This window comes from Thalia democratica, chromosome 9, assembly GCF_965202585.1.
Source record: "Thalia democratica chromosome 9, ktThaDemo2.hap1.1, whole genome shotgun sequence".
In the NCBI taxonomy this organism is placed as follows: domain Eukaryota; kingdom Metazoa; phylum Chordata; class Thaliacea; order Salpida; family Salpidae; genus Thalia; species Thalia democratica.
In genome coordinates, this window is record NC_139173.1 from 23,619,707 (window position 1) to 23,639,252 (window position 19,546).

Genomic DNA, 19,546 nt, shown 5'->3' on the forward strand with positions numbered 1-19,546 from the left:
GCACTAATTATAAATTGCAACGTTTCAAATAAAGTTTTTGTATACTTAACAGAGTCAACTGTGGAAAAAATAACCATCTTGTGTTCAATTATGTTGATATTATGGAGTTTGAGTACAAGTTAAATGAGTGAGTATATTACCTTATATAAATTAGTTTGAAATATTTTTAATATGATATGCAGTTTACTTTAGTATGAATTATAAAACATTTTAATTTATAAGCAGCAGTTATAATTTTAGTTACTATTGTTTGAATTTTAAGTACCAGTTTTTAAGCTCAACAAACTATATTTTTAGGGCAATAGAAATGTACCACAAGAGAATAAAATGGCTTTTACAAGGAAGCAAAAAAGTAAATCATTGTATTGTACTCCTATTAAATACATTATCATTTCTTCTTGTGTCATGAGTTAAACAACAATTATTTTTTACTAATTTTGGCTATTGAATTAATTCTGGTAATACTGTTTGGAATTTAAAATATTTTAATTACTTGAATTACTTTTTGATAGTGGTACTTAAAAATAAACGAAATACTGTAATATTTTGACTTAAGAAACACATGTTTTGGTAAGAATGTTTAACTTATAAAGTCAATCAAAATTTAAACCATGTCTTTTTTTTTGATTACTTGCTTCTTTCCTTTTTAGCACACTTTTAAAACTTTGTTTCTATTGCAATCTTATGAATTTTTATTTAGAAATTTGGGCAAATTCAAGGCAAAAGAGTTGCTGTGCTGATGGACTCATCTGATGACAATATTGGATTTGGTAGAGTTGACCGCGTACAGCAAGATCTACTAGTTGGTTATTACTAATAATTACATTATTTTAATTAGATTTCACTATGAATTAAATTTGTTAATTATTTTTTTATTGTTCAGAGTTTAGTAGATGAGCAACTTAAGCACAAAAAAGGCCTTCATTTTATGAGCGTTGGAACTGAACCACTATGCCTTTGGAGTAGGTTGAGGGATGTCAACAAAAGAACGTAAGTTTTTATTAAAACTGTTCTAGTTAAAAAAATTTGAGTTTTAAAATATGTTCTAGCTTTTGTTTTAATACAAAATTAATTCTTTTTAAAAAATTAGGATTAGAATTAATTTTTTAAAGCTGAAAATATTTCAGAAGCATACAAATAAAGTAGTATCTAAAAAAACCATTCAAATAGAGTAAAAATATTAATTGTGTTCTACAAAGCTTATGTATTTAATGTTGTTATTTATTTTTTGTTTCCAATATGTTCATTATAAATTATAAGCGTTTACAATTTCAACCAGGATAGAAGAAGCAAAAGACTTCATCAAAGGTCTCCATCCAGACGGGGGCTGCAACTTGCTTAAATCAATGAGGAAGGCTCTCAAATTGAAGCATGTCGACTGCATTTTAGTTTTATTAGGAAGCTGGTTAGTTCAATTTATTGAATTTATTTTAATTGAACTTTTTTTGCCTTGTACATCTCAATATCAAATTGATCTTGAGGTACTTTTAATTTGTTACAGCTGCGACCAGACTTCATGGCACTTTTTGGACTTTGTCGAGCAAGCACTGTTGGGCAGAAGCACTAAAATTCACACTGTCGCTTATGAAACGACCAACCAACTGACCTGTGATGTGTTGAAGAAGCTGGCCATCATTTCGAAAGGCACCTTCCACTGCTACAGTTCTTCTGATGACAAGCAAGTTTACAAGGTAGTTAAAATGTAGATATGAGTATTTCATATTGCTGTCAGTTTTTAATTAAAAAAGTGAACTACAATATTTAAGAGTTTTTATTTTTAAATTGTATAACGTAATTAGTAAAAAAATTGTGTGGTATAAATTTATATTTAGCGTAGAAAACCTAAATGTAGACATTTAAAATCTTGTTTAATAAAGTTTCGGAAACCACATTTTAATAAGTACTTAAATTCTCAAATTACAGTTACGATATCATAATTAAAAAGTACAACAACTATTGCAGTTTATAAATGCGTATTTTTTATCAGAGTTTCGACGTTCAGTTGTTGTTGAGGCAAGCACAAGTAGCAATTGACGTACTTAACAAAATAACCCAGATGAGGGAGGGTAGACTGGGTGATGCTCTGGTCAGCATTGAAAACGAGGTTAGTGAAAAAAAAATTATTTACTAATTTATATTACTGTAATGTATTCATACTATTTAATTACTAAGCTTTACAATTTTCTAACTTTGTTTGTATCTTTAAATATTCACAACAATGTAATTTATAAAGTGTTTTGAATTTCAAATTGATTGAAACTTGAGTAATTATGCATTGTAAGAAATTACACTTCAACTTAATTTTACATAGAAAACCTATCATTTTTAATTTTCTTCCTGTAAGGAAAATAACCCCTAAGTTAGTGCAAAAAATTATTTAAGGTTCTACTATAAACTTACATAAATCTCATTAAGATCTCACAAGAAATCGAAGCTCTCCCGGGATTCAGGTTTCTACCGAGACCCGTAAACCACCACCAAAAACTACAAATCAACCATTCCAAAATCAACTATATGAACTCGAAGCATTGGCTCAAAAATAACGGGTTGGCAACAAAAAACCTGGTTGTCTATCAGGTAAAATGTTCAATAAATATTAATGTTTATCCGAATAATCTACGTTGATTATTTATGGTGTCTCTTTAAGGTTTTGGCCCCCAACGCTTTTGATCCGATTAAAGACTTCGTGGCTGTTTTGGGAAAATCTGTTCAATCTTCAATACACGAAGTTAGTTATTTTTTTACAAAGTTGAAAACTTGGCACTAGTCATTAAGTTGCGTAAAACGGTATAAACCTAGTTTAAGATATAAGTTTCTTTTTATATTGTAAAATTACTTTCGAAATTTGAGTTATTTTATAAACAACTTTAGCAAAGTATTTAAGATCTATTTTAATTTAGTTTTTTAAACATATTTTAAGTTTTTTACCTCAAAAGTTTATCTAGCGTATTTATACACCATAATATACCGTTAAAAACACCAATTGGCCTAAAAATATCATAAAAATTGTAGTTTATCTCTTTATTTATTTATTTAAAGTTTTAATCATAATTGTTTCTATTAGAAAGCGATGCAGCAAATAGTGTGGCATGATGGAAAAATAAAAAATGTTCACGTTGATGTGCCTACCCTGCATGAATATCAAGTAATTAATTTCATATTATTTATTAAACTATCATTAAAAAGTTTTATGTCTATCTAACTTTTTTTGATTTAAATAGATGTAATGAAAACTTAAAAACTGTCTAAAGTAAAAAATTATATCTAAAGATAAATTATTAAAAATTCGTATTTTAGAAATTTAAAATAATTTTTTTACTAATTATACTGAAACATGTTTTTAGGTATGCCTGGGTACTGAAGTAAATAAATATGAGAAGAGAATAGATTGGTTGTCGTCAGAAAGTAGAAAAATTTGGGGTAACATATGTGAAAATTCGTGAGTTCTTTTTGTTGTCACTAATTTTTGAGAAATAAAAACTAGGTAGGTATGAAAAAAATATCAGTTTTTTAGTATTTAAAAAACTATTATTGATTTAATTCGTCTTTAATTTGCTATAAATACTTTCTTTATATTTTTTAATTTACCGTGAAAATTAATAACTATATAATCAACTTATCATGAATAAAAGCAAACTTTTTAACCGTAATCTAATAAAATAATGAACAAAAAACTTAACGGCAAATTCAATTACAGGGTGGTTATAATACTAGACACGTCAATCACAAACACTCAGTACATAGTTCACCTTCAACATTCAGTGAGGTTGTGTTTGCAGGAACAAATTTCCAATAAAAAGGCCTTCAACATTATCGCGTTAGTTTGCTTGTATAGTTGTTTATTAATTGAACACTTAATTTACAAATGAACATCAAAAAACTAATATTTTCAGATACGGAAGTTACCCAAAGATGTGGAGATCTCGAATGGTTGAACCAACCAGTGAAAATTTACAGTCTGCCTGGAAGTTTGTTGTTTAATAAATATAATATTTGATTAATTAAAACTGTAGTGTGAACGTAAACTTCAGTTAGACTTGTTTTTACTTATAGACGTTAAACTTTCGTATGCAATACGTAGCGCAAAAAAGTTATTTTGAAAATTTGTATCCACACAACTTTTAATGTTTATGCGATAACTTGTTTATAATTAAAAGTTATATAAGAGACAAAACAAACATAATCACAAATAGTTTAATGTTTTCTCGAAAACAACTAACTTTTGTGTTTAACGTTATTTAATCTTCACGCTATTTAAAAACAACAGATGGGTGTTAGAGTTGAAAGCTGACGGTAGCAGGAACTTTCTATCAGCATTCAAATGCGCTGTAGAGAATGATCTGGAAAATATGGGAAAAGTTGAAGGCGTATACTTGCTCACTAGTGGCGTGCAAGACCAGCAACAGGTTTTAATTAGTTTTATGAATAATATGTTTAAAAATAAAGTAAAAACTTAAAAGTAAGACTAAAACTTTTTTGTACTTGGAGTTTTAATGCTGTTGTATTTTATTTTAGTTTAACTAAACTTACAAATAAAGTTTAAAGTTTTGTTCAGGCATTTTTATCTTCATTTGTGGAGGAAACTAGTATGAAGATGGGAGTCAAATTGAATACGATTTTGTTCAATATAGACGACCGAAATGTTAGTAGACTTTAGTTAATATAAAATGTTTCTGATGCTCAAAAGTTTATTTGTTATTTTATTAGAAGCCAAAACTAATTTGGAGTAAGTAGTTCCAAATCAAGTTTTATCTAAAAAACTAGCTAAAAAAAGTGCTTTTCTGAAATTTAAGGAAATGTGGAGTAGTAAAATAACTCAGTTGCAATTTACAACTACTTTTTTTTTAAACAAAGGTTCACTTAATCATTTTTAATCACTTATAGACATACTCTAAATTGTAATCAATGCTGTAGTAATTTCAACATAACTATCGTTACCAGTTAGTTTGTGTACTTAAGAAAATTAAATATAGTTTTTAAAACAAAAACGACTATTTTTCTTACTATGAAATATATAAGAACTAGTAAACTAGATAAATAACTTACCTATATAAATGATATTTCGCTATTCTATAAAGTTTATTTGTAGTATCCACACTTTGAAATGTAAACTTCTGTTCATATTTATAATGTTTAGTAGGAAATTTGTCTAAATAATATTTTAATAATAAATATATTAAAACTTTTTAATTTTCAGATAGATGAAAACCACCAGCCGGGCAGATACGCCACAGTGACGGAATGTTGCGATTATTTGCGAGATATTGCTCATGCTTCTGACGGAAGATTCCATTGGTTCGACCAAACTGGTATACTACTTTACATTTGTGTATTAACTACTAAATAAAATTCATTTTTACAATAAGTTCACATTAAATAATTTTTCTACTTAAAAAAAATTTTTTCTAATAATATTTACTAAGTGTTGAGTTTTGAACTCTTTATGTTTATTTTGTTTTTTTTAGTGACATAGTCAGTTTGTTTAAGACTGATTTAAAAAAATTTAAGTAATTATGATTTTTTTCTGTTGAAAATTATACTTACTTAATACAGGAATACTAGAGAGTGATGACATATATTTACTCACGAAAGAAATTAAAAAAGCTGTTGAATATTCCAAAATGTGTTCTGATCTGGTGCAAAAAGTTATTGATAAAGACAATGAAAGAAGGATGGTGAAAGAAAATCAACTGGTAAAATGTTTTAATAGTTTTTATTTTACATACTACTGTGTATCACTAGTGAGGTATAGTTTTGTATTTACTAAAATGTCTTAAGGTCATAAATTATGTTTGATTTGATACTGTTTAAACTAAGATATATATTATTACAAAGATGCTTGAAAACGGAGAATGTACAAAGAAAATGAAAACTGAAATAATCAGATCATTAGTGGATATAAGCGAGCCAAAGCACACCCAACTAACTCAAGCTAGATTGGTTAATTATCAGTTTATTTTTATAAATTTCTTTAATTTTCTATAAATTTAATTTTTCTGTACGCAGTTGATTGTAACAGTTTTTATATGACTTTTGAAACCATCTAGTAATTATCGGAGCTGTAAAAGATAAATAAGCAGACAAAGAGTTTTGTTTAAGTTTTATTTTTTTCTAGGACTTGTCGAGAAACTGTAATTCGTCAAAAGAAAATTCCAACTGGAAAGTCAGTCGGCGAAACCCAGGCTTACCACAAAGTAAGCTTATAAGTAATATATATATTAAACTATTAACTAGAAGAGATATTATTTTATTAACTCTATAAAATCGGTACTTATAAGTTGTTTTTATTAATAGTGGTTATCTATTTATTTATTGATCAAAATTTCCATTGTGTTTACAGTTAAAACTAGAAAACAATAGAATTAAATAAAATCTGAAATATGAACCTTTTAAAGAATATTCAAATAATACTATACTTTATTATTATTTACTTTTCAAAGGTCCCTACAAAACTGACCGACCCGGCTCAGCGAAATCGAACAAAAACTCAAACAAAAGAGTTAAGGTGAACACGCAAAAATTTTATATCAACCAGAAAAGCAATGATGTCGGAGCTGTTATCACTGGAAGTTTAAAGCAAAAGAGCGTGAGAAAATCCATTCCCGAAGTTATATTTCCCCAAAGAGAAGAAAGAATCACTTCCAAACAAGTTTGTTAAGTTTAACTGTCAGTAAAAAACTAAAAAACGTTGAAATTATTAAAGTTTTAATGATAAGGCCATAGGAAAGATCCACTTTGTCCACTTTGTTTTTTACAATTTGATCTTATTTTGTAGAGTTTAATCTGAGCTATCAGACACTTTTAACCGCTTAAAAAAACTCAGAGTAACTTTTGAGATATAAGCGATCAAAATAAGGGCGTTCAATAGGTTCCTTATGGAAGGTGAAAACTAAAAATGCGAAAAAAGACTATTTCACTAAAAATCTATCTCCTCCTTCATTTTTTGAGTAATCTTTCTCAAATTTTTACAGAATGTGTATCATTAAACTTTAAAGAGATCTATTGTAGGAATTTTTTTAATTTTTAGTAAAAAAAAAATTATTGTCAAAAAACTACCCTTTTTTTTAGTTTTTTGTAAATAAAATTTTTATTTTTCAAAATTTCAAAAATTCCAACATTCAGATTCTTCAAAATATTAAAAGGAACATTTCCTGAAAATTTGAAGTCTCTAGGTCAAAAAATGAAGGAGAAGATAGGTTTTTAGTGAATTTTTAAATTTCCGAGAAAATTGACCCCGAAAAATTTGCGGTCCATACGTTTGTATCGGAAACTTTTTACAAAAAATGAAATATCTCAAAAGTTAAATTATATTTTTGAATTCTATAAAAACAGTCTTGTAGTTTGTATTTAAAGCTTTCATATAAAAGCCAAAGTTATTTTTTGTAAAAAAAAAAGTCGGACCCCCCCTATGGCCATAACCTTTAATAAACTATAACGTTAAAACTTGTGTATACTTAGTTTTATTAATAATTTAACATTGTTGTTTTTTACTTAATACATATAAATTTATGACTCGAATGTTTTCAGTGGATGCGAAAGTACAGTCTGTGTATAAAATTTGTTTAGTTTAAATGTCAGTGAAAAACACAAAATCGTTTAAACCAATGCAGTTTTAATGATCATTTTTAGTTAGCCTTTTAACTTGTGTATTCTTAGTTTTTTTCAAGTAATTTAATACATATAAATTGATGACTCGAATATTACCTCGTTTTCAGTGGATGCGAAAGTACAGCCTGAACAAGATGAAGATGAATTTGAACAAGTTGCTGAATATGGCGACTTGTAAACACGGCATGGCAAACTCAATAACTTCCAAGTGGTTCTCTGATCTCTTTCCAAGCGCCCAGTTCAGTGTTAGTGCATTTAATTTTATTTGTGTATAAAGTATAAAATATTCTGCTTTGCTTTATGGAAATAGTTTATTAGTAATTCTTTAAAACGTATTCTTTAAAACGTTGGCTTATTGAAAATCGGACTATGTATTCTATATACTGCATTTAGAGTCAACGCTCGTCGTTATGCCTTTTTTAGGGTTCTGAGAAGTTCCTCCGAGTTTGAAATCTCCGATAGAGGATTCCTTTAATTTCTCAAAAAATTGTTTTTCATCTTCTTCCTACTACAAGTTTTAAATTTATTAACTAAAAAATATAACTAATTTAAGAGATGCTCTCTTTTGTTTTATAAAGTACTAAAGCTTTTTGGTTAAAAAGTTTGTTGTGAAATTTTATAATTCAAGACAAAATGCTGTGACACGCAATGTTTCTTATCTTTTGTATGTTTGTTCAAATTTTCTATGTTCTTTTTTAACCTCTGGTGTCTTTGCTGGTATCTCCACTTGTGTTTTCCTGCTAAAAAGTAATTTTTTAACTTCTACACCAAAAATTGTTGCAAGTGAAAGTTTAGGCCTTAAAACTTTAAAATATTTTTTTTTAATATATCATACTTTATATATACCCTCAATGAAATACATGTCAAAGTAAATTTAACCATTTACTTAAATTACTACAACTAAAATTAAATACAAACAACACAGTAAAGCAAGAAAAAAATTGAGAGTGTGCTACACAGCTTATTTTCATACTCTTGAATTAAAATCTTCACTACAATCTTAAAAGCTCATTTAAAACTTTTTGTATTAAGAAATCAAATTTTGAAGCCATAAGTATGTATACAGTATGAGTAAACAAAATAAATGCTAATTTATTTGTATCTATATCAAAGTTTTCTGTTTTTCTTTTTTGAAATGTTTGAAAATTTCTGGCTCTTGTTCATAAAATTTTTTTCTTCATACAATTCAAGCTTGCTTTTAGAAAATCATTCTTAAAGAAAATCGTTTTTATACAGTGTTTCTTTAGGAAACTCGTTATCATAAAAGTTTTCTTTGGGATATTCTAGCTTTTTTTCATCCTGAAAGGTTTGAGAATCTTTTCAATTGTCCTGGACAAGACATTAAAAGGTATCCGTGGTGTGCGACTCGATAACCGAAAGGTTTTTTCGTGCACCAGGTCCTAGGACCAAATATTTTGAGCGCTTATTTTTTTTCGTTCAATAAACAATATCAAAATGTCTTCGAAGTTTTCTGGAAATAGTTCTAATTAGTTTTTCATATGAAGGATTTTTTTACTTCAATTTCTCGGTTTGTATGTTTATAACAGACAAAACTACTTTTAACTTAAAAAGTTTCTTTATTGGTACCAAAGTAAAATTCTTGTCCTTGTGACTAAATTTTTCTTGGTCTTCGTATCGCATATGTGCTTCAAAATTAAGGTCGTTTTCATCAAATTTTAAGTCGTCAAATTTAGAATGATTGGTAGTGAAATACGCATTGTAAGAAGCGTAAGTTATAAGGAAGAGAAAGCGGATCCTGATCATACTGAATTCTTCCTATTCCTCATAGATCACCTCCATATCCCTATTTCGCCTTGGACGGGAGTTGGTTGTTCTCAGTTGGTTTTTGACTCACATGATTGGTTCTTGAACGTGATTGGCTGTTTGTCCTTGAACGCGATTGGTTGTTGGACCTGTTCGATCTCGATCGTGCCGGTTAGCAGCTACTTCTTTAGCTTGCTTGAATGGAATCAGTTTTAGTAAGATGTTTGAAACCTAAGATTCCAAACTTCTGCTGTTTCAGCGAATAGATTTAGGCATTTACTTATTTTTTCACTTAACGGAAACTTTTTTTTAATTTTTAAAGAGTTCTTAGAACTTTCTAGCTCTCTTTTAAGATATTTTATTTTCATTATTAAAAGTTTCCATTAGGAAATACTAGCTTTTTTCATCCTGAAAGTTTTGAGAGTCTTTCAAAATCTCTTCAAAGTTATCCGGGAATAAGTTAAAGTAGTTTTTAACATGAATCTATTTTCGTTCTACTTCAGTTTCTCGGTATGTGTTTTCATGACAGTCAAAATTACTTCTGTCTCGAAAATTTTCCTCATCCGCATCAAAATAAGCTTTTTGTTCTGACTAAACAAAATTTTCTTGGTCTTCGTATAACATAGGCTCTTCAAAACCATTAATATGATCAAATCAATGCTCGTCAAATTTGGAAATATCATTTTCTTTAGTTAGCTTGAATGGAATACCGGTTGGCAGTTACTTCTTTAGCATGCTTAATCAGTTGCCATTCTGGTAAGAAGTTTGAAACGTAAGGTTCCAAACTTCCACTGTTTCAGCAATTAGATTTAAGTATTTACTTATTTTTTTCTCCTAATGAAAGCTTTTTTATCCTAAAGGAGTTTTTAGAACTTTCTAGCTCTTTTTCATAAAAGTTTTCTTTAGGATATTTTAGTTTTCATTCTTAAAAGTTTCTTTAAGATGTTCAATTTCTTCTTCATAAAAGTTTTCTTCAGGAAATACTAGCTTTTTTTCATCCTGAAGTGATTGAGAATCTTTTCAAGTATCTTTAAAGTTATCCGGGAATAAGTCCAAATAGTTTGTCAACATGAAACTTTTTTTTTTACTTTATTTTATTTATTTTTATTTTCATAATAGATAAAACTACTTTTAACCTGAAGTATTTCTTTATTTGTACCAAAATAAGTTTTATGGTCTGGGAGAACAAAATTTACTTGGTCATTGTATATCGTAGGTTCATCAAAACCATTAATGAGATCAAATCAATTTCACATGATTATAGTTATCAATTTCTTTAAATTGCTTAAATGGAATCCGTTCTGGTAAGAAATGTGAAACGTAAAATTGCAAACTTCTTACTGGTTTAGCGAATGACTTAAAAGTATTTTTCAATTAAAAAAAGCTTTTTTTATATTCTTAAAAGAAATCTTCAAAATTTTCATAAAAGTTTTCTTTTGGATATTCTATTTCTTTTTCAAGCATTTTTAGGATGTTATACTTTTTCCTTATAAAAGTTTTCCTTATAGTTTTCTAGTTTGTTTTCTTAAAATATTTTTTTCAACATATCTGACTCTTTTTCATAAAACCTTCCATCAGAAAACTTCTGGCATTTTACTATTCTGAGAGTTTTGAGAATCTTTAAAAGTTTATACACAGTAATCCAGGTCTAAGTCTGAACTATTTTCAATGTCTAGCTCTTTTCGTTCTACTTCGTTTTTTCGTTTTGTATTTTCATAATAGTAAGAACTACTTTCGTCCTGAAAATTTTTCAGGTATGTATCAAAATAAGCTATTTGGTGTTTAAAATTTTCTCGATCTGTGTATTGAACAGGCTTTTTAATATCGTAGTAACATTCACCAATTCGAAAGTTGTCAAACTTAGAATCATCACTTTTTTTATCTTTTTTAATATCATCCATTCTAGTGAAAAGTATGAAACGTAAGATTTCAAACTTTCTGGTTTATCTACTTTGTTCTCGTCGTACAAGGTATTTTGAAAAGCTCAAATGACAAGAAAAATCAACTTTTTCATCTCAAAACCGAGCTCTGACTCTGATTCAGTTGAAAAGTTTTATTTCAAAGTCTACAATAGAACCTGCAAAGTCTATAAACAATTTTAATTAAGATATTAATTTTTTTAATTAAAATAATTGTTTAATTGTTACTACATTAAAAAAAAAGTGATGCAACTCTGCATTGCAGGGTGAAATACGGCATATCGACTTGCGCAAGTTCGAAGTGGAATTGTACGAGCAGCAACTGTCAAGATGCCTGAAGAGATATCTGTCGAGACTGCAGTGGTTGCTGAGCGGAAGCAGAAATTACTTTGGAACAATCGTCGAAAACAATGTCTGTTATTTAAATATTAATGTTTTTTTACTTATGCACGTAGATAAATTTTGAATTGGATTTTTTTTAAATTAGTATTTTTAATTTGTTTTAATTTATTTGCTTAAAATAAAACAATGTTATGTTATTGCTTGTATTTTACATTAAAAATTAAAGAAAAACAAGATATATTGTAAAATTTCAGCACCAAAAAATATAAAGTTCAACATGACAACTTAAAGAACAAATAATTTGGTGATTTTTTCGAACAACTTTGAAAAAATTTGTGAGCTTAGTTTTCAATTATAAAAGTTATGCGGCAATACTTTTGAACACTTAATATTGGTTAAGCTTTGTTTCAAGGAAACAAAACGGCTAAGTATTATTTCAACATTCAGGTAGCAATTTTAGTGGACACTTCGGGAAGTATGGTTGACAACATGGTAGATCTTCAGAAGCAGTTGAGTCTTCTAATCTGGCAGCAGTTACACAAAAATAACATCAAGTTGGTATTCATTCAAACTTCAAATCTGTTTGAGTTATACGAAGTTTAAAATAATTTAATTTTTAATCTGGTCTGTATGTCTTAAAATAAAATATCTATGAATATTTAGCTTATACTTATTTTCATACCTTTTTTAAATTTATACACTGATCAACTAAAAACTTATTTTTCAAGTTAAGAATATACTATAAAGATTGTAACCATAAAAACATACATAAGTTATTTCTCTTTAACTTTCTTCTTATTGTAACTAAATATCAAACTCTAGGTTCAACATGTTGTCATTTTCGAACGTGGTAACATCATGGCAGAACGAATTGGTTGACGGTTCGGATGTTACTGCTTGTAAGGACGCAGTTCATTGGATTGAAAGTTTGAACGCTCATGGTGGCACTAACACCATACAAGCCATTAAAGTTGGTTGATATCTGTCATGATTTTATATAATATTTTAATATTTATATAAATAACTGTACATTAATTAAGTAAGTAATTGTTATTATACTTTACTTACAAAATGTATAAATTAAAAAACACAAACAACTCCTTAAAATAATAAGTTTATATTTGTAAAAACAAATTAATAGTTTATTTAAAATGATAGTTAAGAAGCACGTAAAAAATTTTTAAATTTACAGTATTTTAATAATTTTTTTTTTGTCAGTTCTGATCTTAAAAGATTCTTTAGTAATTCTACCAATTAATCTTAAGTTTTGAATAAGTTTTACTAACATTTATAGCGTTATAATTAATTTTGTGTGTAATAGTAATACTATATATGTATACTATGTAAAGATGATTATACATATGCTTCAACAACCTTTGTTTGTGTTATGATTATTTGTTGATAAGTACCAATTTTATAAAGTTTTTAAAATACTGTAAATTGAGTAAAACTTTAGTAAAATTTTTATTTATCGAGTTTTATAGTTTTTGATGAGAAATTTATTAAAATTAAAGGAAGCGCATAGTATGAAGAACATAGATGCAATTTATTATATAAGCGACGGAAAGCCGGATACCAGCTGTAAACTGACAATTGAAGAGGTTAAAAAATTAAATGAAGACAAAAAGATACCTGTTCACTGCATCTCCTACAAAACTGTGAATGAGTGAGTTTTCATAAAGTATAATATTTTTGTTTAGTCTTAAGTTATTATTGTTTAAAACTAAAACTTTTCATTCTGTAATTTTCTAGAAATTTTATGTAACAAAAGTTTTAATAATAAAATATAGAAACTTTATTTACGCAATATTTTCAAAATTTAGGTCATGTGACAAGTTTCTGATGGACTTGTCCCTAGCAACCGGGGGAAGATACCACTGTTGCCAGGGAGACAGTGACGCGCAGCTGGCTGTTCACAAAATTAATTCCATTATGACATCACAAGATCATGATGAAAATGTTCGTGTTTAAAATAAATTGGAAAATTTACATTTTTGTCCCTAGTTACTTAAATCGTTTTTTTTGTGTTTTTATTATTTATAAAGCATAGACTAAATTGAAACAAACAAATACATATATAATTTTTTTATAGCTTACTTAAAGGTTTTTTTTTTCTAATAAAGAATACTCAAAACATTTCAGGATCCGGTTTTACCTGATTTTTCAGGAGATGACCTTAAACGTGTTGTTAAGGAAATTAACAAGTGCCGTCATTTCTTTACAACTTCGAAAAAAATAAAGTTAGTTTTAGTTTTCGTAAAACTATTCATAGTTCGTTTCTTTTGTCTATTATATATACTTTTAAATTTAATCAAGTTATATATTTTTTTTATTACTTTTATTTGATGTTTTTGAGTTTTATTAAAAATGACTATATTGTTTAATTTTGTTGATGTTTACACAGTAATAATCTACAGGGAAATTATATCAAATTACGAAAAAAGTAAACTGAAGCAAACAGAAGGAGAAGAATCGACAAAAGATCCTAGAAAACCATTTCTACCTTACTAAACTAATTATTTAAAATATACGAACATATTTGTATGATAATACGAGTGTTTTATTGCAATTATTTAAATTCCAATCAATCCCTATTGTTATTAAGATCATATGCAAAATAACGTTTTCAAACTGTTACTATTTTTTTGTTTTCATAATTATGTTAGACTGTTTCTTCAATCTAATACGTCTTTTATATCACTGTAATTCTTTTTACTGTGAATACTGTTTCTAACTGTGACTTTTTATTGAGTGTAATAATGAAATAAACAATGTATATTTTAAGTCTATTAGTTGGTATAAGGTTAACAATTTTTATTCAAAACTTTTTTGTAGTAATATAAATCATTAAAAAATAATTAGTAAAAGTATTTATAGTTTGTGATATTTGCAGTAATTTTTTCTAAATACCACTATTTCAAAAAAATGAAAACAAGTTAGTTTTTCAACAGTTTTTTTATAGTTATTTGTAAAAAAGATTGCTCTATTTACGGAAATGTGAAAAATTTATTTAAATAATGAGGTGCAAACCAAATATTTTATTTACTTCGGTGGAAAAAAATATATATTCAATTACAATAAAATAGTAAGCTGCACAAAACAATGTTGCTTATCTGAAATGTTATTTTAAAATTTATTCATGCATGAAAATCTAAATTAGACATTAGTGTCATATACTAATTACAATTGTTAAACAAATCAAAAGTATTAAAAAAGAAATATTTATTTAAAACAAAAGTTTTGTTTAAACAGTTACAAACAGTTATAAAGTTCTTACAAATATAAACCTTATTGTTTTTTTTGTTTTAAGTTATTACTTGATTAATAAAATATAATTACAGTAATAAATTAAAGACATATAGTTTAGCGACAGTAAATTGTTAAAAGTTCAATTCACACAACAGTCTGATAAACATTTTGCTTAGAAACATCAGTTGGCAACCGAAAGCTTAAGTAGATATTTTCCTGTGTGTTTGGTCTGAACTGATCATCTTGACGAGGCTTTACAAACCGTAAATAAAATACGTAGGAAATTACCACAACAGCTAGAATTGCGCAGATTGCTGTTATGGTAGCCGCAACTATTATACCCATTTGTTATAAGTCTGATGCCATGTTAGGATTTTTCATTTGTTGAAGTTTTTATAAAATCTGTTGTAAAAGTGTTTGCTTAATTTATGTTTTTAAGGTAGTCAAATTTAGTTTATGAAAGACTGTGAACTTTTTAAAAACTTACATATTTTACTGAAAGAAAAAGCTACCTATACTCTCGACATGCAATGTTATACTAGTCGTTTTGTTATTACTACCAACTGAAATCTAGAAAGCTTAACTAAAAATAATAAAGTTTTAATCTTTAGCACAATGTTTATCAAAGGGTTCACTAATTTGAGGATTTTTTTAAGTTAGACAAAATAAAGTTTTTAAACTTATTCAAAACAGTAAAAAAAAACACTTAATTTTTGCATTTAACAAAACGTTTAACGAAAAGTATCACTTTTAAACTTAAAATACTGAGCTAAAGTAGTAAAACTTTGTCCTAAAAAACCTTGAAATAGTTTATTTAGAAAAAAAAAGAAACAGTTTCTAGTTTACTTAAATATAAGTTTTTACGATTTAATAAACCTTAAAGGCATTAATTACAATAAGTATGATTTTTTTTGCATCTTTAAAAAAATATATCAATATATGCGCAAAATAAAAATAAAACTAACTAATATTTTATACTTTTGTTTTTTAAATTAAAAGATTGAAAAGCAAAAAATGTGTGATCTAGTTTTAAAATTATTTAATTATTTTATTTATGTAATTCTGTTTAGTTTATGTTGGCCTATTCAAATTCAATGAACCAAGAGTTAACATTAACCAAAAACAAACTAAAAATTTATTCAATACTCACTTTTTTATAAGAATTTTTAACAAAAAAATGTACTTGAATTGATCAAAAGTCACAACTTTGGTTTTGAATTTTATAATATTTTATAAAAGTTTACTCAAAATATTAATTTAGTACTTATTAGCATTTTTAAAATTAAAAAACAACCTACTTACTAAGAATAAATTTTTTAGCTTAACTATTTAGTAAGATGATAAAATAAATGTTTCTAAAACAATTTAAGTTATTATATATTTTTGGACATAAGTAAGTATTCGTTGTTAAAATGGTAGAAACTTTGTTTAAGATACTTGTTTAGTATTTTAATGACAAAGTTTTACTTTTAAAACTGTTATTAAATTGTCAAACCAAACTTTAATTTGAATTTAACTAAACAAAGTAATTCTTAAAAATATTTGCTAGCCCAAAATGTTGCACTGTCTTCTAATGGCTCAAATTATTATAGTTTATTGAACAACAAAAAAAAAACGTTTAAATTTTTGGTCTTGGGACCTGGTGCACGAAAAAACCTTTCGGTTATCGAGTCGCACACCACGGATACCTTTTAACGTCTTGTCCAAGACAATTCATACTAAAATAAAAGTATTTTAACAAAACAAAATCAGTTACTAAAGCTATAAATTTTTTAGAAAAATTAATTTAAGTATATTAAACTAAATGCTGATAACGATAGTTGTTAAAACGCAAGTTTACCAGATAAAAGTTTTAATCAGCTACTCGTTCTACTTCACTTATTTACATCAAATTAGTCATGTTTGAAATGGTAAAAATAAACTAAACAAAAGACATCGTTATTTTAGTTTTTTACCTCAAAGTATTTTATTTTAACTTCTATAGTCTACTAGTTACATTTGTTAATACAGTAGCTTCATAAAATGTTTGGTATATTTTTTAGATTTTTTAAACTCAGCTATCTTTAGAAACTATTGTATTGGTTTTTTTTTTCTAAAAACCAATCAAAAACAGTTTTAGCACTATCATACTAAACACAGCTTTAAAAATAGCTGTATGTTTTCTATAAGTATTTTGTACATTAAAAAGAAAAATTAGCAGTCTTATGAAATATTATTTAATAAAACAATGCGTTTTTTATTCTGTACTATGTTAAGCAAAAAGTTTTTGTTTTATACTTTTAAAAACGGGAACAATGTTTCTAATTTTAGAAAAGTTTAAACAACATCAGCTGTTAAAACATCATCAATCACTAATAAGTTTTACTAACTGCAGTAAAGAATTTTATTGATGTTGAAAATAATTATAAAGTAGCTACAAAGCAAAAATGTAAATGAATGGCTTTTGTTGCATCATAGTTTTTAATTATGAATAGTAAAACTACAACTTAGTTTAAACTAATCTATCAACTCTTTTACATCAAAATACTTTTCTGATTGTTGTTATAATAAAAAATGTAAAAGCTACAGGTGCATAGTAGATACTTGAGTACGTATTTTTTAATTTAATTATTTTTATACCTATATTTTGCTTGACCTGCATTTTAGCTTGTAATTAACTTGTGCAAACATTTTAGTTTTTAAATATAGATTCTTTAAGTGTGTCATTTTTAAACAGTTAGTTTTTTTTTCACTTGTCTACTATTTTTTTTGACTGTTGTTTTACTTAGTTTGTGTTCAATACAACAGATTGAGTTATTTTTAACTTTTTATTTTAAGCTTTTGAGTGTCTAACAATAAGTTTAAGCTTTTTGAAGCATTCAGATTGCCTATTTTAATTTTTCTTTAGTTTTTTTTAATTTTGGTGAGAACTCTGTGCAAAAAATGGTCATACTTAAAATTATCAGATAATACACTAAAAATATTTTTAACAAACTAATTCATTTTTAATTAGTACTTTATTTATATTATGACAAGATGTACTAACTTTATATTATTGTAATAGGTAGTATAACGTCTTACAAGTCCGTGGTGTGCGACTCGATAACCGAAAGGTTCTTCGTGCACCAGGTCTTAGGACCAAATATTTTGAGCATCTTTTATTTGGTCAATAAACTAAAATAACTAGTATAAAACTAACATTATAGTATTTTATTATAACGTTCTAGTTTAATGTGAAAATATTTAGAGGTTTTGCTAAATTATTACTAATGTATCAACAAGAATATACCAAGTGAAAGCGGAAAATTTGTGTTATCTACTTCTGTATGAAGGTGTGAAAAATTTATCAACATTGTCTGTTAAAAACCAGTTCAAAATGTACGATTCTCTAGAAAAAAAATCGTGAAAGAAAGAATTACCTTAAAGATTATTTCCGCTTTTTGGGAAAATGTTGAAAGTAATTTTTATTTGGAATGTTCGACAATATTAAAAACCTGGAAAAAAAATATTTATTTAAATTCATATTTTCTGTATGAAACCGAAAACAAAAAATACTTAAAAAATACTGAACCGGCAAGGAAAAAGAGATGCATTTTAATAAATTTGCATCTCCATACTTTTATTAAATTTACTAATTTTTTAAAAACATTAAACTAACTTCTATATTTTATAATAGAGTGCGGTTTTTAAAGTTTTATCTACCAAAAAGGGAAATCAAGTAAGTGATTAAAATATATTATGCTTTTTTTTTAAACTTGAAATGATAACTAAAGTTATAAAATTTTAGCTCATAGTCTTAAGTTCATTTTATAAGTCCATAAAAGTTGTTTAACAATAAAACAAATTTTGTATAAATGTAATGCATATTGTGTCAGGTTTTATTAAACTAAAGCTTTATAAATATTAGTTTTATTAAACTACCTTAAACTAAACTTTTTTTTCTGCTATATCAACTACTTTTTATAAACAAATTCGTTGTTTTTTTTTGAACTTTAGATGAAATTTATACAAGAAATTAGCTATAAGCTTTTTAAACTATTTTTTACACCAGGTCCTTGGACCAAACTTTTTGAGCGTATTTTTGTCATTAAATAAACAAAACAGAATTAAGTTTAAGAAAAATTGACAGCTTATAAAAGATATGATGAAAAATATATATTTAATGTTTACCTTTCCATTTTAAGCTTGACAGTGTTTCTGTATGATTTTGCATAACACTTCTTTTTTTCTATTATGTAAAGTATATATAAAGTTATGAAAAAAATTATTAAGATGCACAATGTAAACAATAAAACTATGTAAAAATTATATTTATTATGCTTCAAACATAAATTAAATCTTTCTTAGAAACGAATACTTTTTTAGTGCTTAGTTGAAACATCAGTTTTCAAAACTTTAAAGATTTTTTTAGTAGTATTTGTATTTTAAAGTAGTATTTTCAATTTTTCTAAACGCTTTTACTTATTTATTTGCTTAGTTAAAACTAAAGCGCGGTGAGCGATCTTGCTATTAGCTATTTAATATATACATTTTTTCAAATTAAAATAGTCTTTACTTTTTTTATAGTTATTTGAACAGATATACTTAACCTAAAAAATACTTTAAGTTAGTAATTTATGGTGATCCATATAAAATTGATTTTTTTTTGATAAATTAATTTGTTTTAATGCTCAATTTAAACAACA

The 19,546-nt window shown here is 26.4% G+C and overlaps 1 protein-coding gene across 2 annotated transcripts; it reads left to right on the forward strand.

Annotated features, from left to right (window-relative positions):
• Positions 1–303: 303 nt before the first annotated feature.
• On the forward strand, positions 304–14,164 carry LOC145843833 (von Willebrand factor A domain-containing protein 3A-like). 2 transcript variants are annotated; one of them, XM_082951072.1, is made up of 27 exons: positions 304–352; positions 701–802; positions 884–990; positions 1,280–1,405; positions 1,502–1,691; positions 1,988–2,104; positions 2,416–2,577; positions 2,648–2,728; positions 3,065–3,145; positions 3,345–3,439; positions 3,698–3,817; positions 3,894–3,968; positions 4,268–4,406; positions 4,556–4,642; positions 5,198–5,309; positions 5,554–5,693; positions 5,836–5,940; positions 6,116–6,194; positions 6,441–6,649; positions 7,716–7,853; positions 11,557–11,703; positions 12,081–12,187; positions 12,456–12,603; positions 13,148–13,299; positions 13,457–13,592; positions 13,776–13,873; positions 14,051–14,164. In XM_082951072.1, the coding sequence occupies exons 1-27, from the start codon at positions 308–310 to the stop codon at positions 14,142–14,144; spliced, it is 3,192 nt and encodes a 1,063-aa protein (XP_082807198.1). In that variant the 5' UTR covers positions 304–307; the 3' UTR covers positions 14,145–14,164. The 2 variants fall into 2 exon arrangements, with proteins under 2 accessions (XP_082807198.1, XP_082807199.1); XM_082951073.1 differs by lacking the exon at positions 304–352 and having other exon boundaries at positions 701–806.
• Positions 14,165–19,546: the final 5,382 nt, after the last annotated feature.